The 27,538-nt window shown below is 45.1% G+C and overlaps 1 protein-coding gene across 1 annotated transcript in view; it reads left to right on the forward strand.

Moving 5' to 3' along the window:
• Positions 1–20: 20 nt before the first annotated feature.
• myo3b (myosin IIIB) overlaps positions 21–27,538 on the forward strand; it is a 41,588-nt gene continuing 14,070 nt past the window's right edge. Inside the window, exons 1-18 of the mRNA XM_052082938.1 lie at positions 21–183; positions 252–366; positions 441–567; positions 782–992; positions 1,642–1,789; positions 3,376–3,529; positions 3,630–3,718; positions 4,032–4,161; positions 13,550–13,629; positions 14,242–14,262; positions 15,305–15,382; positions 16,539–16,744; positions 18,069–18,180; positions 18,254–18,416; positions 19,618–19,698; positions 21,550–21,646; positions 23,048–23,081; positions 23,975–24,086. Of these exons, the coding sequence (XP_051938898.1) occupies positions 280–366; positions 441–567; positions 782–992; positions 1,642–1,789; positions 3,376–3,529; positions 3,630–3,718; positions 4,032–4,161; positions 13,550–13,629; positions 14,242–14,262; positions 15,305–15,382; positions 16,539–16,744; positions 18,069–18,180; positions 18,254–18,416; positions 19,618–19,698; positions 21,550–21,646; positions 23,048–23,081; positions 23,975–24,086 (1,930 nt within the window). The 5' untranslated portion in view covers positions 21–183; positions 252–279. The remainder of the gene's footprint in view (positions 184–251; positions 367–440; positions 568–781; positions 993–1,641; positions 1,790–3,375; positions 3,530–3,629; positions 3,719–4,031; positions 4,162–13,549; positions 13,630–14,241; positions 14,263–15,304; positions 15,383–16,538; positions 16,745–18,068; positions 18,181–18,253; positions 18,417–19,617; positions 19,699–21,549; positions 21,647–23,047; positions 23,082–23,974; positions 24,087–27,538) is intronic.

Raw genomic sequence — 27,538 nt, forward strand, 5'->3', positions numbered from 1 at the left:
CATCTGTGCCCACCACTGCTCTATCCGGTATTTTATTACTTTTTAATTATTTTTTTAAATCCTGCCACTTGTGTTTTCTTTTAGGGGAGAAAAGAGCTTTCACATCTTTTACTACATATACGCCGGCCTTTACCACCAAGACAAGCTGAAGACTTATAGGTTGCCAGATGGGACACCTCCCAGGTTGCTGCTGCATTCCACATGATGTCAAGTTCCACTTACGGTGCTCATATTTCTGCTTAACTGTGCAGGTATATTGACAATCACCACTGCAAAGTGATGCAGGACATTGTGTCCAGCAAGCTGTACAAGGAGCAGTTTGAAGTCATCCAGGAATGCTTCCGGAACATCGGCTTCACCGAAGAGGTATTTCTGCAAAGACATTTCACAGGTTTTCCCCTGGCAGTTGTGTCACCTCCTCTTTCTGCTGCGTATCGTAGGAAGTCAACTCTGTTTACAGGATTCTATCAGCCATATTGAACACCGGCAACATAGAATTTGCCGCCATCTCGTCCCAGCACCAAACCGATAAGAGCGAGGTACCGAACTCGGAAGCCTTGGAGAACGGTAAACTGTGACAACATATCTGCGCTTTTGAAGATAATATTGAAGGTGTCGTAACTTCGAGAACTGAGATGAAATGACGCGAATAGACCGTTGGGATTAAATTAATACCATTTCATGGAACTAATATTAAAGTTTAATGTCGGTCTGTGTTTAAAAAAATAAATAGAAGTCCCACAAGGCATCTATCAAAGTCTTCTTCTCTTTCCCTCTCCAGCTGCTTCCCTGCTCAACATTGGGCCAGAAGAGCTCCAGGAGGCGCTGACCTCGCAGTGCGTGGTCACCAGAGGCGAGACCATCATCCGCACCAACACAGTGGACAAAGCGGCCGACGTGCGGGACGCCATGTCCAAGGCGTTGTACGGCCGCCTGTTTAGCTGGATCGTCAACCGCATCAACACTTTGCTGCAGCCTGACGTGAACATCTGGTGAGGGGGGTGGGTGCAGATGATGAACATCCGTGTGGACGTCCTCCGCTCGCACAAAGCGCCAGTGACCTTTGTAAAAGTCTTCAGAGCTCAATGCAAACACGCAGAGGAGAATATAAATGCGAGTCCGAAAAAAAAGTCGTTTTAATAAATTTTTGATACCGATTGCGTGCTGTGAAAATAATCTTCAGATGATTAAAAAGACTTCAGAGAGACTACAAAGAGGCTGTTCATTGATCCGAAAGAGTTCCTTCATAAATATGTGCGTCATACGTCAAAGAGTCTAAAAACTAGATCCCGTCTCCTCTTTATACGCCTTATTGCCGTTAATAACCTGATAGCGATGGCAGAAAGTGACCTCAGTGGAGGACACATTATGAAAGCGCTACGAAATACACTTCAGGACTCACAGTTTGTACATCTTGAAAATGACTCAAGGTTAAATCAATAGACGGAGAAGCAGAACCGTTGATGATGTGCTTTGATTTTATTTTTCCAAGCTGGTGTTTATGACTTCCCACCAACGAGGCAAAGCAGTATTTGGGTTGAACTTGGATTGTCATGAAAGTTTTATCAACATAAATGGCTGCTGGGATTTACTCGCTGTGTTCTAATAAGTTTGTTTGTCCCGCTTTTTGTTGCTTTGAAGCGCCGCAGAGAGCGGCATGAATGTGGGAATCCTGGACATCTTTGGCTTCGAAAACTTCAAGAAGAATTCCTTTGAGCAGTTGTGCATCAACATTGCCAACGAGCAGATCCAGTTTTACTTCAACCAGCATATATTTGCCCTGGAACAGGTGCGTTGGACATCAGACTTTAAATTCGTTCGTAGGCATTTTTCTGTTATATGACACTGTGAGTGGTACAAAACAAAAGGTTTCTAAATATTTACAGTGTATTTATTACTGCGGTTTGTTCAGTGGAGTCAGAAATCCAAACGGGGAGGCATTTTCCTTTTTCTTTTTACTAGCCTCCAACATTTATTAATCAAAGAATTAAGGTTAGCATTAAGCTAGCAGCCTTTTGTAAATTGTATGGTTAGATTAAATACATAACATGTAATTCTCTTTGTTTTCTTACACCTTCAAATGGGAATGGCAACAAACAGCTGATAGCAAGCCTCGGCCTTTTTGTTTTTGTTTTTAATTGTGTTCTAGCCGCCGTGTGTTGTGAAGTTTGCACCCTCGAGTTTGCAAACAAGTTTTTGCCAACAGCACAAGACCAAAAATGGCAGCGCGAATGCTAGATATAGGACTTTGTTTTGTTTTTATGTTGTCATTGATAACACCAAAGAGCTATTTGATTTTTTTTTTGTTCTTAAATTATGCTTAGATATTTCACTGCTTAGCGTATCGTGACTAAGAGCAGTTGAAATCGTTTTTAGCATGTGCTTTTAGCATGTTTTTAGCATGTATCCCTGTAGTTAGTGTCTTAAAACAACATTTAGTAATAATTGTTGCTGAAAATAAAACCTTCAGAATTATTTGGATCGTTGCTGTATTCCAGTGAGCGTGACTGCATTTGCTATGGAGCCCTCTAATCTACTTTAGCATCTTGTGCCGTTACCATGATAGCATCATTGCTAATATTGCTATTCGGATCAGTTTTGTGGTGCAAACTTGACTTTATTTTGATGTGTGGCATCTACAGTACAGTGCATTCATTAGCTTGACTTTATAATGTCTTTTTTTCACATCAGGTTTGTTTAATCTCTGTCAAATTGGCTCAGACGTGAATGGACAAAACACTTCCACGTTTGGCTCAGAATTGGCAATTTCGCTGTTTCACGAGATGTAAAAACATCTGAAAATACAAAACCAACATATAATGCAGTGTATTAAGGAATTCTGCTTCTTATGTTAAAAAAGTCTGTTCATCCTGCACAATCAAAACGACACGTCTGAGTTTTCAAAACTCTTATTACATAATTATTTCACGGATCCGGCCTCAAGCGATTGTAAAAAGTTTCTCTTCTATAAATACTTGACTGATGTAGGCCTTGTGCTCAGCGCAAGAGGGATTTACATTTGGTGTGCTTGTCTCCAGTATTGTTGACTGAGTTTATCAATGATTAATACATGAGGACGGTTTACATCCATTGGTTCCACTTGATTAGTCCAAATATATATTGAAAGCGACTTTTGATGTGAAATTAAAGAGATGCAATAATGTGATAGGACTCTGGGTTATTTGCAAATTGAAATAAATTATGAATAAGTAAGTGGCACTATTTGTTAGTTCAGAGCTGTGTTATGCATTCAGTAAAAGCTCATATTATGCACGTCGCAGCTGTGTGTTTTCGCTTGATTAGAAACGTGAGCAAATAATATTGTTTTAATTGGGTCATTTGGAGAACTCATTAACGAGATTCCCCGGCTGTTAGATGGAGTACCAGAGCGAGGGAGTCGACGCCAGCCTGGTGGAGTATGAGGACAACAGGCCCATCCTGGACATGTTCCTGCAGAAGCCCATGGGTCTCCTGTCCCTGCTGGATGAGGAGAGCCGCTTCCCGCAGGCCACGGACCACACGTTAGTGGGTGAGGATGCACCTATGCCAAAAACACAGAAAGGAGAAGCGAATATCTAGCTCAGTGTCCTTCTCTTGAACTTATGAGATGTTTGTGTTCATCTTTACAGACAAGTTTGAGGACAATTTGCGCTGCAAGTACTTTTGGATACCAAAACGTGTTGAGCTTTCGTTTGGGATTCTGCATTTCGCTGGGAAGGTATGTTAGTAAACTAACGGAAATTCACAATTTTATTAAGTTTCAGGGTACATGAAAGGGTTAATATTATACATGACACGTCGGAGCTCATTTTAAATAGATTCATTTCGGTCCTGCTGAACATCATTAGCTACAGAAAAAAGATGATCTAAGAATTGTAGGTTACTTCATGACACAACACTTGGTGACATAAAATTGGCCAACAAATTTACAAACTTGCCAGTACTCTGAAGCCCCTAAGCAGAACCCTGAAAGGGTTAACATTTCACTTCTGCTACTGTATCTTGTGACCGTCTTCCGTTGGACTCGACAGGTGATGTACAGCGTGAACGGATTCCTGGAGAAAAACCGAGACACTCTCCCTGCGGACATCGTTGTGGTGCTGAGAACATCGGAGAACAAACTTCTGCAGCAGCTCTTCTCCAGTCCCTTAACTAAAATAGGTACCCTATTAATTTTAATGGTGAATACGGACAGAGTGGTGCGGCGGGGCCTTAAGGTACAATTTTTGACTTTTTCAAGATATGAACAGTCTTTCGACTGTTTTTTAGTTTTTCACGTGTTTCTGCGGTTTTGCGTTCTTTTTCATTTGTGTCTGCCTGACTGTAGTATTATACTGCCTCCTGGTGGCCAAAGTGGGAACACCAGAAGTAGCTGCACAGTAAACTGCATTGCAGCATTCAATCGTAATGCACACACAGCTTAATTATTTACATTCTGTTTAATTACTTTATTACTCTGTTTTTATAAAACCGTGTTGTTGAGTTCATTTTTTTTCCTCATTTAAAAACATAAAAATGAATGTTTAGAATTTTTTTTGGGGTGGGAGGTTGGAACGGATTAATGACATTTCCATTCATTTCAATGGGGAAAGACGATTCGAGCTGCAAGTGCTTTGGGTTATGAGCTTGGTCACGGAACAAATTAAACTCTTATCTGAAGGCACCACCGTGATCAGGAAAGTTTTGGCTGAGACAAAGTATTGCCATACAATGGCTGTATTAGCGTGTGAATTGTGCTGTCGTCTGCAGCCTTCATACATGTGCAGGTAAGTGGGGCCTCTTAAAGACGTGGAACTCAGTCGCCTCCTGGTCCCCCCCCCCCCCTTTTCATTTTGAGCTGCCGTGCGCCGTCCTCGGATAAAGCTGCACTCGCCATTATCTCTGGAAAGGCTCAGCTCTCGGCGCGCTGCTCTGTTTTTATTTTCACTAAGCTGTCCCTTTTTGGATTCCCGCTGCTCAACGCCAGGATAGTTTCATGATAAGGGTTTCCAAAAACCCGGGAGATGAAGAAACAGTATTTATTGAGCACAAAAGCAACTCTTCCCACCTCCCTTTTTTTTTGTTGTTGGTTTAATAACGGTAGTAATGTGCTCGTCATTAGCCCAAGCCGGGGCCTTGTGGTCATCGAAACGCTAGTGTTGAATTATTAGACTCACACTTCCGCCTTTTTACTTCAGCTAAGCCACGATATGTGATTTCACTTCTTTTTAAGGAATCTGTAAATGCTCGCTTTCACTCCCGGTGGCATTGAAAGAAAAGCTTTAACCCACAAAAGACACCTTAGCGGAGACTTTGGGTAGAACTCTCCGCAATGGGTGTGTAAAAACCTCAAGTGCAGGTGGTGCACAAGGGAGCCTTCAGCCACCCGCTTTTTCTTGCAATTAACAGCTTCAGGGGAGAACAGACCATAAAGGCACAAAGGAACTGAATACGCACTAAAAATGTGCTGCGATGTTTATTGCTGACACTGTGTCAATTAGGTCTAAAAGCCTGTTTATTTCATTTGGTGCCACTTTGCTTTTGCTTGTTTCTCAAAGGAGGTGATCATTCTAGAAAATGAATTGCCGCCATTCTTGTGTGTTTTCGGTGGTTTCCAGCAGTGAGCAACACACACAGGAAGGAAAAAAAAAAAACACCGTCCCACTTTTGCAACATGTTCACAGCCGATGTAAATTAACACAGAGCTGGAGGTTCGACCTTCCACACTGCAAACTAGGTCTGAACAATTCAGCAAATTCAAATTGACATCACGATTCAGTTGAATGCAATTTACACATAGCAAAAGCTGCAGTTTGGGGAAAAGAAAGAAAACAAACTTAATTGTCATTCAGTGGCCTTTATTTTTTGTGTTTTTGTTAAGAAAATAAATGAAATACATGGGAAGCGGACGTTGAAAAAAGGAATCTGATATTAACCCTTCCAGGGACATCGATTACTACAGTGGACATGTTCCTGGTTATCATTATTGGTGCATGAAAGAGTTAAATAAATCCCAATCTCAATATTGATTAGGGCGGAGGGTGACTCTCACAATTTGAATAGTTCAGCCTTATTGCAATCTGTCTCCTCTTTAAAAAAAAGAAAAAACATGAAAGACCTGACTGCCTAATCAGTCTCTGAAAAAGATCGCCCGCCATTTCATGAGGGATATACGAAGAGAATAAAGTCTCTTCTTCAGGCTATATTTTCCCTGTATCAGGGAAGTGGCGGATTCTTTGGACTCCATTTTATACATTCACTGTTATCGGTGAAATTAACATTATCTCAGCAGGGGGATCCGATGAAATCGTTTTTCTCAAACCGGGGTGGCTGCCATCCTGGGTGTCGCCACTAGGGGGGACACCCATCCGGTCCAAATGCACTGCGCAGTTGTATGCAGCCCACATATCAAACCTGAGTCATTAATTCCCCTCTTGGCCTTATACATTAAAACACAAATCTGCAAGTGATTGGATGTCATTTTCTACCTGCTCATTCCCCGTGCCAGACTCACGGCGATGCTGCCACTAATGACGCAGCAGGACAACGGTGGTGATGGGCGGGTGAGGTCTCGGTGGGGGCCCCGGCGCAAAGTAAAACCTTCCCACTTTGAGCGGTGCATGACGTGTTTCCTTGAAGCTCACACATGTGGTGCTGTTTTGTCAGAGGAAATGGGAAGTCTTTGTATGGACAAATTCCTGAGAGCTCGGGCCTTGACCAGATCTGGGGGGTGGGGGGGGGATCACTCTGTTGGAATTGGCCGGAGATTGTTCAGGCCTGCCGGGGCTTCAGGAACTTGCGGTCGCTGTGAGTGTGTGCATGTGTGCGTGTTGTTTTGGAACCGCTTGGTCCTGCTGCTCGTAGTTGAGTGCATGTGTGCAAACACACAATGAAATATGCACTTGTAAAACTGCCGGGTTCATAATTAACCCGAATTGGGTGAAATTGAGCCAATGCTGGGTTAATTTTACCCAGTACATTGGATTGGAGCGGCCCGGTAGTCCAGTGGTTAGCACGTGGGCTTCACAGTGCAGAGGTACCGGGTTCGATTCCAGCTCCGGCCTCCCTGTGTGGAGTTTGCATGTTCTCCCCGGGCCTGCGTGGGTTTTCTCCGGGTGCTCCGGTTTCCTCCCACATTCCCAAAAACATGCATGGCAGGCTGCTTGAACACTCCAAATTGTCCCTAGGTGTGAGTGTGAGTGCGAATGGTTGTTCGTTTCTGTGTGCCCTGCGATTGGCTGGCAACCGATTCAGGGTGTCCTCCGCCTACTGCCCGAAGACAGCTGGGATAGGCTCCAGCACCCCCCGTGACCCTAGTGAGGATCAAGCGGCTCGGAAGATGAATGAATGAATGAACATTGGATTGAGGATTTGACCCATGTTGGGTCATGATCAGCTTCAGCTCTTCAGCCTGCCCAAATATTTTGTTTAACACCATCTACTGGCTGGCTCAAAATAATTAACCCAACCTTGGGTCAAAAGAACCCAATTTTCTCAAAATCCATCGCAGCTCTGTGAGTGGGTTAGGAAAATATACCCAAGCGCTTTTTTTTTTTTTTTTGTAGTGCAGATTCTGTAAAGTGATGACATCTGCATAAGTGGGTAGATCACCCATCAAATGGAGTTTTTCTTGTTGAATCACTGAACGTAAGATTTTAACAACAAAAAGTACCCTTTCTCCAAAACGTCTCGTCCCACCAAATCTCGTGCAATACGCTGCCTTCCAAGTCTCGTTTGCTGGTGGGTCTTTGTTCCAATGTCGTGCAAATGCAATCCCACTAACTTAACAAATCAAACTCTGGCTTGCAATTTCAATCCTTTCCTTTCAAGAGAAATCAAGGGTTATAAGTTCAAGCTTGTCGAGCGTGTTGAAGAGTCCATAAAGATTCCCTGTAAAGAGATGACAGTTCTCCCATGCCCCGCTTCTCCTCTCGTCTCTGTCCATGGGAGGAGAGGCCCCCGCCCCGATCCCCTTTGTGTGGAAATGACAGGCATCATCCAACCACATGACACATTTGACTCTTTGTTCTCTCGCAGTCAAACTTTTTCTTCATTTTTGTCTTCCACTTGGCAGAAATCGCAAGTGCTTTCCCCAGAAAGAGAACCACTCCCCAAGTGCTACTTTTTCTTTAATTACTCTTCCACTTTTCAGTGGTATCGGCCAAATGGTTGGCGTCGGCAGCGCAATTCCGCCGGCTCCCTCAAGTCACATGGTGGTTGCAACATCCTTTTGATAAACGCAACGCTGTGTTGTGTCATTTAAAGCCAATTACACCGCACGTTTCGTGATTGATCTGCTCTGACAGCGGTGGATGCCATTTAAATCAACAGTCCCACCCCCCCACACATCCCCTCACCGGAGCCATCTCCAGGCGGGTGGGGGAGGGTGTCGGCGGCGTGGGAGATGGGGGCGGTTTACGGCCGCTTTAATCTCATTTGCTTGGCTGCTGAGTTGAGTTTCCAGACCACGTGTTCAGAAAGAGAGCGGCAGAGAGCCCACTTGAGCGTCTCGCTCACTCAAGCTAACCCCCTCGTCGCCGTAATTGCCCCCCCTGCCCCTCCCTCCCCCCGTGTCGACAGCCCGATTCCCGACTTCTGAAGTACAAGGCACACTGATGCGCGTAAACGCATTCAGGGGAGATGTCGCATTCAACGTGGGGTTGCACGTGGGACTATTCTTGTCGATAGAACCTCAATACAAGTGCCAGTTTGAGTTTTTTGGGGGGGATTCTTGCCAAGGTTTCGTTTTCAAAGTGGGCGCATGGACGCCAAGGCTGGCGTTTTCTCAATCGGCAAACATTTCCGCTTTCCTGCCTGAGAGGGCAAAAAAAAAGAAAATAAATTCCCTGACGGTACTTTTACACCACAGGTGTCAAAGTCAAGGCCCGGGGGCCAGATCCGGCCCCCGCACGTCGTTTTATGTGGCCCGCGGCAGCAAATCATGTGTGTCGACTATCATGATTCTTGCTGAAATCTGTATCAAAATGTCAAATTGTCCTGGGTAATAAGATTTTGCACCGGCCCTACGAGGGAAGCCGTAACTCAGAAGTGGCCCGTGACAAAAAATGAGTTGACGCAGACAGCCTCGAGTGGTATGCAAAAAAAGATTAAAAATATATATATTTAATTGGCTTAATTGGGAAAAAAAGAAACTACAACACTGTACATTTGTTCCAGTTCAGTTGTATTGAACCTTTATGTAAAATCCAATTATATAAAATATTTTGGTATCATTTTTATGACTCTTTCGGCCCAGTAGTTTTATTTTTTTTATTCCTTCCACTTAAGCACAGTGTTAATGTTCAAAGTGACCATTTAACGAGCTTATTGCACGCCCGTACCGGAAGTTACAGCCAGATAAAACACCAAAGAAAAACATTTTTAATTATAATTAAACCGTCTACCATTTATCTTGCTCATTTAAAAACAAATAAACATATATTTTCATGTATTTTTATATTACGTTTTTGTTACTCATTTTTGTCCCATTCAAGGTGACTCAGCTCCATTAACTCATTCAGTACCAGCCGATTCTAGACCAAGTCTGAAAAGACGTTTAAAAACGTCTTTGGGAGTGAATGAGTGAACAAGCCGTCGCTGAAAATCCAGCTGTTTACATCGCCGATGTAGCCTCACCACCCTGCAGCGGAAACGCAACCTTCAAAAGGATTTAAAAATCATTGCCTGCCCTGACCTTTCGTTCCCCTCGCCGGCTCTCTTCTCGGCTTTATAATCATTCCCCACTTTTTTTTCTTTTTTTCATCGACATTATTAGAGACTTCAAGAAAGCCCTTTCCCCACTGTCAAAGGACAATTCTTCCCCCTTTTTTTTTTCCAGGCTCGTCTGTGTTTGAATTCTAATAATCCACCTCATTAGAAAAGTTCCCGTCTGGATCGAAATGAGAAGGTCCTCCTTCAAGCCGGACATCACAGGTGCTCCCTTCGGTTTCATGTCTCAGGAGGCAGACATCTTTGAGGATGCCGACTATTAACCCGCGCTCTAATCATCTCGTCAGGAGGGGGATAGGAAACCCGCGAGCAAGAATATGAATTAATGCGAGCCGCCGAGGAATACGGCGGGGGGAAAGCGAGCGAGTGTCCATTTGTCAAGGCTTAGGTACCACTGTTCCAGTTAGTGCGGCGGCTGCGCAGCCCCCCCTTTCCTCTCGCCTTGATGGTGTCACGGAAGTGAGAGGCGTGAAAGCGCAGTGACACTTGGCGAGCCCGTTCCACCCGCAGCTGCTAATTCATCATGACAAATGTGCTCAGATGATCTGGCCCAGCAGCGCTAATGGGGAGAGGGAGAGAGCGTGCTTCATTTGCACAAGAGCCACTCCAATTAATCCAAGCAGCTTTACTCTGGGCTAATTGGAGCGGGGCCCTCCCTGCCCCATGTGTTGCAAATACTGTATATCCGACACAGTTAACCCGCTCCCCTTCTTTCTTTTTCTTTTTTTCTTTCTTTGCATGTGTCTCCGATTATTTAATCCGATCCGAACAATTTCACCAGTATTTACACTGGAGGGTTGAATAACAATCTGTTCCGCGACACTGAATGACCTCTCGTTGTTACGGGCTTGGCGGCCCGGTAGTCCAGTGGTTAGCACGTCGGCTTCACAGTGCAGAGGTACCGGGTTCGATTCCAGCTTCGGCCTCCCTGTGTGGAGTTTGCATGTTCTCCCCGGGCCTGCGTGGGTTTTCTCCGGGTGCTCCGGTTTCCTCCCACATTCCCAAAACATGCGTGGCAGGCTGATTGAACACTCTGCATTGTGCCTAGGTGTGAGTGTGAGTGCGGACGGTTGTTCGTCTCTGTGTGCCCTGCGATTGGCTGGCAACCGATTCAGGGTGTCCCCCCCGCCTACTGCCCGAAGACAGCTGGGATAGGCTCCAGCACCCCCCGCGACCCTAGTGGGGATCAAGCGGCTCGGAAGATGAATGAATGAATGAATGTTACGGGCTTAAAGCTGCTGAGGTGAAAGTTACTCAAAGTGGGTGAAAGCGATAATCCATTCCTGGGTGCAAAAGGAACTAAGCGAATCACTGTGAAACCAGTTGGGTCAAAGATCCTCCTTCAAGCGTTTCCAGTTGTTCCAAAATGCTGCTGCTCACCTCCTAACTGGAGCTCGTAAGAGGGAGCGCATAATCCCAATTCTGGCTTCCCTCCTTTGGCCTTCAGTACATCTTTGAGTTCATTTTAAGAGACTTTTGTTTGTTTTGAAATCTTGAAATGGCCTCGTCCCAGTTTACCTCTCTGAGCTCCTCCGACCCTGCGCGCCTGCCCGGTGCCTCAAATCTGGGGACCAGATGCTACTGGAGGCACAGAGGACAAAGCGGTACCTCGGAGGGGATCGAACCTTTTCTGTTGCCGGTCCTTCCCTCTGGAATGACCTTCCGTTAAATGTTCGGCAAACCCCTTCCCTGTCCATTTTTAAAACTCGCTTGAAGAAACATCTTCATTTAAAGTTGAGTAGTTTTTTTTTTCTCAGCATGAGGCTACGCACCTGTTTTAGGGATTTATTGTTTGAATTATTTTACATTGGAATCGTTTTATATCTTGCAGTGTTTTTTTTTTTTTTTTTGCAAGTCTATTTTTTTTTATGGCCTGTTACCACAGAAATGTTGATCGCATTCCAAACCGTACAATCAGAAGGGCCGCTATATTTGGGAGTGTTTCATTTGCTTTTATTTTCCCCACGCGCTTTGTTTGAACGTGTCGTCTATTTTCAAGAGCACCAGCGACACAAACATGAGTAGGATTTGTTTTCAAAGGCTCAAATGTAAAATGTCATAAGGAGCCCAAGTGGCATAAATTGATAACGATGAATAAATACACCGTTAGCTGACAATGGAGTCGGAACGGCACTGTTTGCAAGCTTAAAAAAAACAAACCAAAATAAAACGTTTGATTGCCTTTTGAAATGCGTTTACTTCCCTTGTATGGCTTTGTATGCCACCCGAATGTGTCAAAGCAACCTGGCTCCAAACTGATCCACCCGAATGTGATTGTAATATCGGTGTTTGATTGACATTTGTCACCCGTACACAATCTTGGATTGGGAAGCAGGCACTGACTGATCCAGTCTTTCAAGGCTCTCCATTTGTCGCAACCTTTCCTTGCGACGCATGACAAATAAAAAGAAGCTCACCGCACGCACTCGGGCAATTGTTGCCCTGTCACTTGTTTTTTTATGTTCCAAAACTTACAAAGGTTTTCCTCATCACCATACGTGGATGCTCGTGGAATGCTGCCTCCTGTGTGTGGAGACTTTTTTTTTTCTTCCTCCAAAGGTGTGTGTGTGTGGCACATCTGTGCAGCTATTGTTTATTCATGGAGTAAACCCTTTGAAATGTGTTAAGATACTTCCCACTCATTATAAAAATCCTGCCACCCATGGATTAGGACTTTGATGCCACAATCCTGCTTCAAAGGCTGCTTTCACTGCTATTAATCACAGTTTAGCCTGTGAAGATACAGCCAGGGAAAACATTTGGACATCTTGTGCGGAAACTTTGAAAGGTTGAGACTGTCGTGCATATGCTGCGCTCGTCATATCCTCTCTCGTGCGCACGCAGCTGCATTTCTAACGGCACTCGGCTTCTTTGGAATTGCCTTTTTCTGTTTTAAATTTTACAATGCGCCTGAACGTGAATAGACATCCTTCACGGGCCACAACATTAGGCACCGCGACATGATCGAATGCAATGCAAAACGTCTGCCTTGATAAAGATGATGCTAATGTTAATGATAATTTATCTGTGAGAATTAAAAACGGCATATTTATCGTGGTTTGAGTTTGCGGCAATATCGAACCGCCTGAGGTGCTGTTATTATTTTGGTTACCTTCCTGAGTGACGTGAGCGGCGGGAAAATGTTAACGCCACAGACCCTTGTGTCTTTCTTGCTCTTCTTCTGTGGTGTTTATTGGCAGTTGGCAAACTAGCTTATTGGCGCAATAGCACCACCTAAAGAATCTGTGGAAATGAGAATTACTGAGCGGCAAATGTTAACGCCACAGACCCTTGTCGTTCTTTCTCTTCTTCTGTGGTGTTTATTGGAAGTTGGCAAACTAGCTTCTTGGCGCAATAGCACCACCTAAAGAACCTGTGGAAATGAGAATTACTACAAGTCCCGAGTTGGACGTTGAAGACGGGTAATTTTCAGTTTCTGAGAACCGGTACTCTAAAACCCACCGAAAAGTGATTCCTTTGAAAAGTCGTCATTTGATAAGAATATGTTAAACTTTGTGCCGTCATTGCTCGGCAATTCAGCCTCAAATGCGAGGCTCGCCGAGAGATTGAAGGGGTGGTTAAAATAATTGGAATTCAAATTTAGGCGATTTTTTTAATTGTAGTCCATTCATATTTTCTATAGATGCAACAAACAAAAGAAAATGTTAGGAGCTTTCTTTTTCCACAGACATTTTATTTTGGGCGGACCAAAAGGAAAAAAAATGCTCAAGTGGAATTCTATTTTGTGCAGCATTTTATTCTCTCAGTCCGCATTTATTCTTTTACTGGAGACAATATATTGCCAATCATTGCAAGTTGCTTCTGTTTTGTATTTGGGCAGGGAATCTGGCCACGGCTCGGGCCAGAGTGAACGCCGCCTCTCGATCTCTGCCGCCGCAGCTCAGTTCAGGACGCAGCAAGGTGAGACTCCTGATGCCCCAACGTGTTGCATTTGAGAGCTTTTTATGAGTTGCTCACAGGCAGTGCAGCCATAAGCGGCACTATTAAAAAAAAGTGCGCTGTGATGCATCGCCACATTAATAGACTACCCTGATATGTTTGTTCTCTTGGTTGTGGTGAGGCAGTATCGCCATCTGGCAGTTAGTGCGAGCAGCCTGAAAGGAGTTTTGTAACGTTTCTGATGTTTATGACCACTTAAGGAAACTTTGGTTTTCCCCAAATGAGAGAGTTGACATTCCTCAATCCGTGATCCTCAGCGTACTTTCAACCCCCTTGTCTCGAAACAGTTACAATCTCGAACAAATGTACTTTTTATTTTCGTTATGTTCCTTGGGAAACGCACTCGTATCTCTCCGTTATTTCTATTTTACTCATTTGCAACTGGACCAATGACTGGACTGTGTTCTTTCGAAACATTTACTTTTACACTTGCTCCAAAGCGCTTGCACATTTCCCCTTTTGTAAAAAAAAAAAAAAAAAAAGCACATCATCTCCTTTTTTTTAACTACTATGGTTTACTATTTATCTTTACACTTCTCTTTCTCTTTGTTTCCATGTTTCCTGTACTCAAAGTCTCCCAAATATCTCTTGAAGGTAAGGCTTTGGGGGAAAACGTCCATTTTGTGTATCATATCTTTTAGTCGCCAAATGAACAGTTCAACTGGGTTAAGTCATCGCTTAATTGAATCTTCAAATTGTGCCAATTTACAAGGAGAACATTGTTGGGGAATCTGACGTACTTTACCAAACAGAACTGCCCCGCTTGATGTTAAACTTTCACGTCACTTCACTCTCATCCAAACTTGAACTCTGTCTTTTTTCGAACTTGAAATCTCATCCAGTTGCACACTTCAATCACAATCTGTCTTCTGGCAACGAACACTCTTCGGATATTCCGGAAACGAGAGCGGACATTTTAATCGTCGGCGGGACTGATGTAATATGTACGCCATCATGTTGGCAATCAAAGTTGGGAAACAAAGTTGAGAGGAAGTGACAGTTACAACAAGTCACCAGAACAAGCAGAATAAAGTCAAGCAAAGGGTCGTTAAGTTATTGCAACTACAAGTCAGGCCTTTGTACTTAGGGAGTGATCAGAAATTCTCAAAGGCGCTCGTGTCGCTCACGCCGAGAGCTTTTTTTTTTTTTTCGACGTACCTTTCGTTCTCTGTTGAACTAAAGTATTAAGATATGCACTTTGCCACGTAGGCTTACCATAAAATATCTATCGCTTCATTAATTTTGATGAAGCCATGAACTGCCAAAGCCATTAGGACGCTTATATTGTGTCCTCGTTAATCCGTCCTCGGGATGGCTGTATGCTTCATGATGGCTAGTCTCATTATTCAGACTGCTCGGCAATTCTCTCGTGCCCCGCAGCAGCGCCGGCTTCTTCTCTAGATTGTTAGCTTTAATTGTTTATGGGCCCGTGTTATACAGACGCAACACTTAGTACAGCTGTGCATTCCCAACCGACCCATTTTGCAGCTGCTGTAATGATACCTTTATGTCTCCGGAGCTCACCGCCGACGACCGCGTTGCAAATCAACAGTCGCGGATATCAACGTGCTGCATTGGCAGTTCTGGTCGGCTCATCAATGCGCACTGCTCACTGTGTGTGTGTATTTGTGATAAGGTGGACACCATGGAGATGATGCGTCACCCAGAGGAAACCACGAACATGAGGAGACAGACCGTGGCCTCCTATTTCCGCGTAGGTTCTTTTTCTTGACGCACTCCAAAGCAAGATGTTTAGTAACTGTCCAGCCATTTTGTGACTTCTTGGTACCACAAAACTCTGTTAAAGTGAGATCCATCCATCCATTTTCCGAACCGCTTTATCCTCACTAGGGTCACGGTGGGTGCTGGAGCCTATCCCAGCCGTCTTCGGGCAGTAGGCGGGGGACACCCTGAATCAGTTGCCAGCCAATCGCAGGGCACACAGAGACGAACAACCATCCACGCCCACACTCACACCTAGGGACAATTTAAAGTGTTCAATCAGCCTGCCACGCATGTTTTTGGAATGTGGGAGGAAACCGGAGCACCCGGAGAAAACCCACGCAGACCCAGGGAGAACATGCAAACTCCACACAGGGAGGCCGGAGCTGGAATCGAACCCGGTACCTCTGCACTGTGAAGCCGACGTGCTAACCACTGGACTACCGGGCCGCCCTAAAGTGAGATTATGATCTTAATTTAGTCAAAAGTAGTACTTTGCCGCCATTCGTCAGCATTTTGAGGGCAAGAAACTATGTTGAAGTGAGTGAGGAGCTTCATTTAGACAAAAGCAGCGTTTTGGGAAGCATTTGTTTTTGTGGCCTTCCAGTTTGATTTTACTTTTGTTCACTGCTTTGTGTCTTAAAATTTGGGGCTCCTCCCTACCTCTTTATTTTCCACACCTGTGTCATGGCAATCGTCGAAATAAAAAAATACCCGCCCTTACGGAAAAAAATCTTCTCCAAAACGTGACAGGCTTTGGCTCGGCCCACTCTGTACCCGTCTCCCCCATTGCATGATTTGCATCATCCTGCTCACAGATGTTTGAATAAGCAGACACGAGCCAGCAGATGTGTATGTGACACGGGTGATCATCCCATTAGCACTGTATCAGTGTCAGACATGCAAAGTTTGGGACCAGCCGGTCGGTCAACACCGTAGAACAACAAAAACTCCCCGTATATGTTTCCCCCAAAGGTGTTGGAGAAACAGCAAAAAAGAACGCAGCGAGTAATAAAACCCCACTTGTGACAAAATTGTTCACGATACACTTACTGGCCACAATATTAGGTACACCTACACAGTTTCTGTCTCCACAATGATCTCAGTGTTGTAGTTTGTTGATGCTTGATGACATTTTTTTTTTGCAGTACTCACTGATGGATTTACTATCGAAGATGGTGGTGGGTCAGCCGCACTTTGTCCGATGCATCAAGCCCAACGACGACAGGCGGGCGCTGTGCGTCTGCAAGGAGAGAGTGATGGTGCAGCTGCGCTACACTGGCATCCTGGAAACGGTCAACATCCGCCGCCAAGGCTACTCGCACCGCATCGCCTTTACGGAGTTTGTCACTAGGTAACACGCACGAGCTGAGCAGTGGTGGCAAAAAAAAAAAAAAATAATAAGTACAAATTGGTCATGACTGGACTCGAGTTGATTTTTTTTCAAGTATCCGTATTTTACAGGACGATTCATTTTCTGGCATTTTGCTTCTAATCCGTCTTGTGACCCGGCACCAAGAACCGATGCAGTAAACTGAAACATTGGAATCTCATCAAAGACGAGTTTATACTTGCGCTGAACTATTTACTAGGTTTTTGTGTCATCTTGCTGTACCTAATAAATAGACCGGCTGCATGCTTAGGGGGTGAAAAAAATGAAAGGATACAATGTTTTAATCTTTTTTTTTTCCTTTGTAAAATGCTCCAACCACCTCCTATTTTCTAGTCTTTGAGGTGATATGAAATTTAATTAACGAGACTTGTAATGTGTTTGGGGAAAGTGAAAAAAAAATGACAGACAGTTTTAGTGTGCGCTTTAGGGAAACTTTAAACGTGCACTTCATTTTGACCACGTTTTTTTTTTTTATGTGTGTGTGTGTGTGTGTGCGCCCTACTTTTAGTCCATGGGAACCGACTGGAGCTGTTGTTTATCAAAGCAAAAAAACTGTCTTAAAAATACGTTTGTATATAAATGTCATACAGTGATGTCCTGTTCTCATTGTTGTACTTTTCAATGGATCTCCCAACTTTTAATTTGTCAACTTTCAGTCAAGGTGTATTTATTTATTTATTTTTAATGTGGATTTTCATTTCCAAACTATCGACCTGATTTTTTTTGAATTGCATCAGATCCGAGGTGCTTGAGAGAGCCGGGGGTCAACGGACATCTTTTTCTCACCCCGTAAATTTTGACCATTTTCCTTCACATGTGAATGAGACCCAACGGATCTACTTCATCCCGTCTGAGTCACGCAGACAGTCCGAGCGGCTAACCTCCACTTTGAATCCAACCCGATTTAAAACGCGTCCTCTCATATCAAAGGCCCGTCTGATGTTGTGAGCGGCGCTTTGTATTTATCATCAAAGACATAGCAGGTATCAACAGGAATAAGAAAATGAAGGCTGAGGTGGAGGGGCGCCATTCAAAGACGTTTGCCTCCCCATTGTTGTTTCCCAGCCATACCGAAACAGGAGAGATGAAGTACTCGTCTTTCATGTCCCACTTTAGTGCCACTTTGTCCCAAGCTGGTGTTGGGTAAACTCTTAAGAAAGGGATCTGTAGACTCACACCTTAGCAAGCAGTTGGTTGCACATTCATGTGAAAAACAACCTTGATTTAGGAAGATCCCCACCTGTTAATTAATCAATAAAAATAAAATTGCCGTCTTCTCTTGCAGATACTACTACCTTGCATTCCGAGCTCACCAAATGCCAGAAACCAGCAAAGAGAGCGTGGTCACCATACTGGAGCGAGCCAAACTTCAAGACTGGGTGCTGGGAAGGACAAAGGTACGTTGATGGTTTGAATATCGAACGGGTGAAAGAACGAGATTGTGCGACACTGGCTTTCTCGTCTTGTCAGGTGTTTCTGAGGTACTACCACGTGGAGCAGCTGAACCTGCTGCTGAAGGAGGTGATCGCTCGGGTGGTGGTGATGCAAGCCTACACCAAAGGCTGGCTGGGGGCGCGGCGTTACAGAAAGGGGAAGGAAAAGAGGAACCGTTGCGCCACCGTCATCCAGTCAGGTAGCTTCAGCTTACTGTGATGATGACAACGGTTATTATAGCGAAACTCCTCTACAACGAAACCTGCATGGGTGTAAATACCCCCTAGTGTGAAAAGATGTTTATGCACTTTTCTGCTCCCCCTACAACGAAAAATCCCCTGTTACGATATGTGAAGTATTTTTCTCTACTCTTGCCTCGCAAACGAGATTCACTACAACAAAAACAAGCCTTCCGCAAAAGTCTAATCCCACCATAGCATGCCACAGCGACCTCTGCTGCTTCATTCGGAAACGGCAACAGCAACCACCACAGTGGTTTACACCTGCGCAGTAGTCCAGGAAGTATTTGTTCTTGTTCGTTTCAGACGCAGCACCAACGTTACTATGCTAAAATGGCTACGAAACTGACTTTTGCAGACCAAGGAGTTAAGAAAAGCATTCACGCTTGAAGACAAGATAAAAGTAATAAAAATGAAAGATGGAGGAAGCAAAGTAAAAGACATTATGCAAGAAATTGATGTAAGTGGAAGTGAATGCTGATCGTAAATTTCGCAATTTCGCAAAAGTTTTTTTTCTTTCCACAATGGCTATATGAAGTGTCAAATAAGTGTATACTCAAATTTATGCACTACGTATGAGAATAAAAATAAAGAGTACACACATACGTTTTATGTGCGTGTGTGTATGTTTACATCCGAGATAAAATGAACTACAGTGACTACAGTGAAAAGCCCCCTGTTGTGAAAAATGTGTTGCTGCAAACATGATTTTGTTGTAGAGGAGTTTCACTGCGAGTTATTAACCGTACAAAAACAAAATAAACAGACTTGAAATGAGAAGGGAACATTTCTTGCCCTTTTTAGTCTGCGGCAATGATAACGGCACATCTGAGGGACAAATAACTAAGCCTATGAGATCCGTTGGTATCAATTGTACCTCGAGAGGTGCTCGACATATCAAGGTCGACTGTTCTGGACGAACCTCCGCTGCGTTGTTTACCGCGACACCGCAAATGGGATACGTTTGCCAGCCGCGGCTTGACCTCGGCGCGTTGAGAGCGACGCTTCAGAGGAGACGATAAGACCTCCGAGAGTTTGGATGGGTCCATCCGTGGGCCACCTGGTTTAAGCGTCGTTCTGAAGTGGGATCGAGTGTTTTGTGTGAGCACGCCGTCGGTCGTTTTCACAGCAACATGCGCCCTTTTTTTTGCTTCTCGCCAGCGTGGAGGGGCTTCGTCGCACGGCGGATCCTCAAACAAATGAAGAAGGTGCGAGAAGAGGCAGCGGTCCGTATCCAGGCAGGTAAAGAACTTGGACAAGTTTTTCCCACTTTAGGATTTCTCACGGTCCCCACTGTCTGGTACAAAATGGACTTTTTCATACATTTTCAAGTAGGGGGGGGTGAGAGGGGGAAAAAAATCTTTGTCAACCAGGTTTTTGATCTCTTGAGTAGCACTGGAAAAAGTAATAATGAATTAATAATACATGGGGCGATTCTTGTGAAAGTTTTTTGGGCAGCATTTGGTCCCCACGTTTCAGAAGAACAGCGCAGAGTGAGATCAGGCTTTGCTTTCATCTCTTTCCCAGTGAAGGCGAGAGAGGGGCTTATCCCTTCTGTTTCCTCACCACTTCCGCTCTCAAATTCCTCGCCTATTACACGGCCCTCGCATACCAGAAACAAGATGCCTTTTTAGACTGTCAACCTTTTCATCTGAAATGTAAATTAATTCTTACTCAGTGTGCCTTGACAGAGATCAAAGTGGGCACATTAACCTTCCTGCACCCCCCACCCTCCTCCTCCTACTCCTCCTCCTCCTTTTCTCTGTAGAGGGCAAGAGCGGGTGCCAAAAAAGGGGCAAGAGAGAGGAGGGCAAGGGGAGGAGATCTGGCTTTGTTTGGCCTCCTTCTCTAAGGGCTTCCCTCATCTGGCGCACGGAGCACCTCGCTAGCCGCCGCGGCGCACCTTTTGTTGAACGTCGCCCATTAACACGCTTGTAAATAAGGCTGCAGAAAGGATAAACAGGATTGCCATGTCAAGGGAAAAAAAGCCTCTCTTACTCTCACTTGTGTGTGGCCGCTGGCGTCGGACGACGAGGAGGGGGCGGGGTTATTTGGAGAACCTGAACCTGACATAAGTGGGGCCTCGGGCCCCCCCCCGGCACGACACCGCAACACGTTCACACGGTGTGTTCTTTGCAGCTTATAGCCTTTGAGGTGGGCTGCATTTGCATTCTGAAAATAAACAGATGCCTTTCAAATACATGAGCCTCGTGGCCCCCTCAGATCTCGGTGGGGCACCCCCGCTCGGTGTGGGGGGCACTCCATCCATTAGATGATTTCATGTGAAATACAACAATGTCGACCAGTTCTCATTTTTCTGTGCATATACTTTTACAAGAGGAGCACAAAGCCGTCAGGGTGCTTCTGTTAGTAACTCCAGTTTACGAGCTCAAATTTGTCTCTCCAGTTCTAGGTCTCCTTTGCTTCTTGTCACTTCCCGAAATGAGTTCAGTTACATTCTGATTTAGTCCATACCTGTGTGCAGTCGCCACAGAAAAACAATATCGCAAATCAACAATTGGACACATTGTATAGATGTTTACCAGTACCTGTGGGTTGCGAAAACATGTACTTGGACTTCAGTATGATTTTTACATATCATTGTAGTGTGCTGCTTTTGGCATCGACTCTAAGCGTCGTCGATGACAAGTCAGCATAGACGCCTGTCCGTAAATTTGCAATACACTTGGCACATATCAAGAATAATAAGAATTGTAATTACTCACAAAGCTTGACTGCAGTGTCAACTTTCTGCCAGTAGTGGTCGCTAATAAACGGAAACATGTAATCAAATTTTCAGCGTTCACAGTTGGATGCAGACTGAAAATATCTGCGTGGAAGATGACTAAAAATATGGCTTACACTCGTCTTTTCTGTTCTGTTTGGCCCGTTTTGGAAGCCAAACTATTCGATTTGTATTATAGAGTGGCAATATTTTCAGGAAAATAAACTGCATTTTCTACACGTGGCCCTCGTAGGAAAAAGTTTTGGATGGCCCTGTTCTTCAGGGATTTGACATGAGGGGCTTGCTTAACACCCAAAGACGGTTTATATTTAGGTGAGGGCATATCTGAACTTTGTTCTCCTGTGCAGTATACAAGGGCCATCGCGTACGTCAAGACTGTGGACCTCAGAGGCGCAGATGTAAGCCTGAAGCTGGAGGGAAGACCACCAAAGAGGACCATATGGGGTGAGCCACCATATCCTCCCCTTCAGGCTTTTGTCTCTTGCATGTTCACACCGCGCAAAAAAATAAAACTCGTCGTGTCGCGTCGGAGCAGGTCGTATATAGAACAAGAAGTACTTTCACCACCTCCCTTTGCTTTCAACTGCACTGTTGTTTCAAGGCCACCAGAGCACTCCTCCCCCTTGCACATTTACAAATGCAATGAATATCTTTCCACCGGCCACAAATAGGACTTTAAGCGCTGCGCTGTTGTCCAGATGTACAAGACTCTGAATCTTTGTTTATCCGGCACATGGGCAGGCCAGTCGTTCAGGAAGTAAGCGCAAAGCAGGAGGGCACACCCTGACTTTGCAACTTCTAACCTCCATCTTGATTAAAAAAAAAAAAAAAGGTATGTGACAAAAGAAATGCCAAAGAAGTTTTTCGATCACAAAGAAAACGTACCACACTCACATTTCACACTGAAATGTTATCTGACTTTTGACTAACTCTGAGCGGTCTCCGAAACTCCCCAATTCTGGATTTACACATCTGAAAGTGTTATGCAGCTTGCGTCCTTCAACCAAACGGAGGCTCATTGGGGATTTTTCTCTCCGTGTTTACAATCATATTCCTTGGTGAGACCTACTTCAAACCTCCACTTAACAATTCTGTTTAATCAGCGCTGGAATCTCTCCATATAGATTTACTTTGACATGATCTGGGCCGTTTTCCTGCCAGCAGGGAACTTGATTTTCTCACCTTACGTTCTGTTCTTCTTTTGCTTTTGCATACACATCCATGGGCCACAACATTAGGCACGCTTGCGCCACAGAAACCAATCAAATATGAGCAACAAAAAAAAAACCCTCATGTTTAATTAAGTGATGTCACATGAGAGGAAGTGATGTGATACAGTACACCATGACCACCTTTAATGTGATAATTGCTTCTATTCAACATTTCTACCAGTGCTATTTATTAGTAAACAGTAAAAAGTGAGAACGAGTTATGTGTTATTTGCTCCACCAGCACAGCAATCAGTGGTGTGAGCCGCGGATAAAGCTGTTAGCCCGACGCGCTAACTTTCCAAAGCGTCGGTATCCGCAGGGACAGAAAATGAAACCAAATGAAACTTGTTTCATTTTCATCAAGCGAGTCATTTAGTGGGAGCTTCACGATACACACGAGTTACTAGAAAGACTTCGCAAATGCAAAATCAAGCCAATTGACATGACAGCTGTGCGCTCGTTAGCCATGTTAGCGTGTTAGCATTTTACGACAGGAAGACACGACAGACGGTTTCGGGCCTCTCCTTCATTCATACTTTCAATCCGATGTTCTTTTTTGGAACCACGTCCATCTTGGTGATGTGTTTTAAAATGTTCTGTTCCTGTCAACTACCAAAGCTCCTTGCATTCACAGGTCTCAGAGCCCGAAGAAGCTCCACAAGGCAAATGTGAGTAAGGAAATATCTATCAAATGAGAAATTGGTTGACTTTAGCCCTCTACTTTTAGCCGTCTATCTCAAATAGCGCTCCTCTTTTAAAGCTGCAGATTATTCCTTTGGAAATGTTTTGAGTCCTTGAGACCCCCCAAAAAAAAGGGAAAGTTCTCGTGCTTCAGCCTCCATCTCAGCAGAGAAGACAGGGTGGTACGGGAGCGAGAGAATCAAAAAGCTGGAAATTCACGGCTGAGAATAAATGCTCGCTCTCCCCCCGAGGTGATTTGTCTTTGCGCTCCTCTTTCTACAGATGTTAGAGCCCTTTTTTAGTAAAGACCTGGGGTTCTTTGGTAGCACTTTGATATCCTGCTCGGATTCAATATGTGAAATAGAAGAGCCACTCCGTGACTTGGAGCACATCACACTCTTTGAAGTCTGATCCAATTTTTGCTGCTCACCATTTGATGTTGAAAGGATGAAATGAGGGAAATGTACAGTTTTTGCCAGTAACTCTGCAGAGCATATGTAAGATTAAAAAAGCAAAATCCTTTGGAGGGTGTACTTAGAAATGTTAAGCAGATTAATACTTTCCTATACCCTTTTTTTTTTTAGATTCAAAAATAAATTAAATATGGGAAGCGGGTCTATGTGCTGTCCCCCCCCCCCCCGACAATTTAGTCACTTGTGCGGCTGTTTGCTAGGAGGGAGTGCAATTGCAGTAGCATTTGATTACACTTTTACAGTACGTGTGCTAAATTGTAAATAAACCAACGTGGCACTTCTATATACGAGATTTCTAGGTTTGCCAGGGCTTGTTTCAGCTTGTGGCCCATCGCCCCCACAAACCTCCCCCCCTGGGCCCTCGCTGACATGTCTCCTTTGGGTGTGTTTACGCCTCTCCTTTCAAGGTCGACCCCGACAGCCGAGACAGACACACGAAAGACGCAAAGAGAGACAAAGACGGCGTGACGAAGCCTCGCAGGGAGACGGGCAGGCTGCGAGACGCGCAGTGTAAACAAGGTAAGCCTGCACGCGATGCTGGCGGGTGCAGGTAATTACATAGAAATCCCGCTTTAGTGGATAAAGTGCCATTTTTAAAGCGGGGGTGTGTAAGGGGGGGGGGGGCTCCTTTTCCACCTCTCATCCCTTCCCAATTCTTTACTGACAGCCGGAAGTATTCTCGTGACATTTTTTTCCTTATTAACGCCGGTCAGCTCGTCATAAACAACTCCCGATGACTCTCATCGACCTGCAAAGTAGCGCCGACAGGAAAATACACAAACCCCGATTTGTCGAACACGTGTTTGATTTGCTTGCCGCCCCGGGCCGTGAATTACATTAATTCCGGTGCCCGCGAGGCTGAGTGGGTGGCTGCACAGTGGGACCGCTGATTACAACCTCCGCCGCTAGGGGCAAAAGGGGGCCCGGCCCCTCATTAATGTTATTAAGAGGGCTACGAGGTAAGTGACGGAGGTGGAATAGCGTTTAGCTGCGCGGCTGGGAAGATTACGGGGATTAGACATGATAATGTAACACAGACGGGGCTCTCGGAGCGGGCCCCGGGATTAGTGTCAGCGCACCACAGCAGGTCTGGGTTAGATAGCGGCTAATTCGCTAATGCTGCATACAGGTGACCCCCGCTCCCAGGCATCACTGCTACTCAAGTGTCTGATTTGGAACGTCAGAGTGATTACGGAAGGAGACGTTTCAATGAACGCCGCGATGCTCAAACACGCGTTTTTGTCAGGAATCTGCCACTTTCGTTTTGACAGAACACAAAGCAACCAACATCCTAGCGGAGTTAGTTCTTGTTTGTTTTTCGGTATGTACCGCCACCACTTTGCTCTTTTTTTTTAAACTACAGAGGGCCTTTACTAAATTTTCCTTACTTTCTATAACTTAATAAATTGTCGACATTTTCAGTGAATATCGCACCAGACAGAACGACATTTGAACCCCCGAAGTCGGATGTGCTAATCGCTAGCTCGCTGCGGCGCTATGGAGAATGTTTCAACTCAATATGCGGCATCAAATAATAAAATGAGTCGTGCCGCGTTGGATGCACTAATAACCAAATACGTAACGCCAAATTATACCTTGCGACTTCACGCGTGCGAGCATCTGTGTGGACCGATAGCACCTTATGTCACATAGAGTGCAGAAAAGGGAAACAACTCATCCAAATGAGGGTTTGTCAGCGATGGTGACAGGGATCTGCTCCCCATCGTTTCTATCGTTCACTTGAGTGTCATCAAACATTGATTGGCTTCCAAAATGGGTGTCCTCGAAAGTTGTACTCTTTTAATGAAAAGTTGGAAAGGTTCATCTTCTTGGTCCTCATATTTAACAAACAGATTTCCAAATCTACACAGTCAGCGTTCGAAAGTCCATTTGAATAAGAGAGACCAGGGTGGCTCCGGCACCAAAGGCACACTTTGATCTGCGCACATCTGAGCCCCCCCCCCCCCTCCCCCGCATTTTCTTCTTCTTCTTCTACGTCTCTTCTTCATGAGAGCCTTGCCTTGCCAGATGTCCCGAGACCGAGCTCCTTCCTGTGTCTCATCCTGCCGTCACCTCTGGTGATCGCATCAGTTCTCCCGGGCAGGAGCTCGACCCGAGTGTGTCGGGATTAGCCGTGAGAATCGAATTAGCGACGACCTCCGGACTCTTGCTTGCACCCTGCTTCCATTATTGCCACCCCAGCGGGGGGGCGTGACCTGGAAACTCTTAATGTGTTTGACAGATGTAGGGTCATGCAACTGCCTTTTGCTGTTGTTTTTTTTTTTCTGAACTTCTATCCCTGGAGAGAGAATTTTGCCCCCCCCTCCCCCTCCGCGTCTTTTGTACGTCACTTTCTACCACCGCTGCTTCAAGAACATGAAAGCATTTTAAACACCAGGCACTCTGCCGACGCGACCTTTGATTTCCCGTGTTTTGTCACCGGGGAAAAAAAAGTCTCACGTACACCATGTAGTCGTGTAAGCCCGACAGTCATAAAGACTCTCACCTCTCGTCACCTGTCTCCCGAGCGTGAATATTAATAAAAACAACATGTTTGAAAATGAGCCGCCGCCGAGGTGCGCGCCAGAAAGGACGACTTTGCTCCGACGAGCCGCCGATATGATCAGAGGCGCTCTTCGCCGCCGTAAACAGGATGTGGTGCGGCGGATCAGTCAGAGCTGACTTTATGCTTTCTGAAAGCTGAGCTACTTATGTTGAAAGGCTGTTTGAAGATTATGGTTGTGGTAAACATACATGTCAAGTGAAGAGAGGAAAAGAGAGACACGGTGCGAAAATGGAGCAGCAACACAGAGACCAATTACCTCCGCATTTTGGAAGACACTTTTAACTTGCTTGTTTGATGTGGAGGGGAGGGGGGGGGGTAAAGAAAACACAACGTGGGGAAAAACGGAATGTTGATTTACTGATTGTACAGTCAGAATGATTTGTTGCCCTCTCATTGTTCTTTAATTCATTCAGTAGCATCCAATTCAAGACCAAGTCTGAAAAGACGTTTATAAACGTCTTTGGGAGTGAATGAGTTAACATGCTTTTTGTGTGTGTGTCTCTCTAATTTTGGCCACCTCCAACTAATTTCAGGCCAACTCTGGCTCCAAAAAGTATGCTTTGTCATGAAAAATGATATGATTTGATTGCTTAAAGAAATAGTCCCGTTGCTCGAATAGTTGATGTTGTCTGGCGCGACGAATTCTGAAGGCTGCGGGCAGATTAGGTTGTCATGGCTACACAGAGAGGCTGTTAAAAAAAAACATTTCAAACACACATTTCAAGCAGTGTAACTAAGAAAAAAAGGTACCAAATGAAGAGAGAAATTTGTCGGTTAGCATTTCTGATAGCGTTGAAGCCAGCGGAGGAAGCCTCGCGGGCCTTGACGGCTCGCCACTTTCCGCAAGTTTATGTTTTCTTGAGTGCTCCCCCGCCGTTTCCCTCGCTGAGCTTGTAAACATCTTCCCACATGCCCCCCCCCCTCCCCGCCCCAACCAACTACCAGGTGCCGCTCCACACGCCTCCGTCACCGCCGCCGCCGCCGCCGCCGCCGCAGCTTCTCCGTCTCAAACATGCATCTGGCAGACAAACGATCCACCCTCTCCGTGTTCTCTCGACAAATACTCTCCCTCCCTCTCGCTGTCTCAACCGCTCGATCTGTCTGTCGGTCCCCGCGTATCGCCGCGTCTCCGCCGAGCGCCTTCAGTTTTAGGCAAATTTACAGGCTCGGGGGTTAGCCGCCGCCAAGATTTGGAAAGGGATAGGGAAGACTCAAGTTGCAGCGAAGGAGTTGCCGCTTGTCTGCCGCTACCTACGTAATCTCCTTAATGTCAGTAGGAGTCGTTAACAGGATGTACTTCCAAACCAGTCATCATCCATCACGATTTCAGCCCCATAATCTCCGCACACGTCGGAAGGACGGTGGAGAATAATACTTCAAGTTCTCGCACCGGCGGATTGAGTCG

The sequence above is a fragment of the Hippocampus zosterae genome, chromosome 12, assembly GCF_025434085.1.
Source record: "Hippocampus zosterae strain Florida chromosome 12, ASM2543408v3, whole genome shotgun sequence".
In the NCBI taxonomy this organism is placed as follows: Eukaryota; Metazoa; Chordata; class Actinopteri; order Syngnathiformes; family Syngnathidae; genus Hippocampus; species Hippocampus zosterae.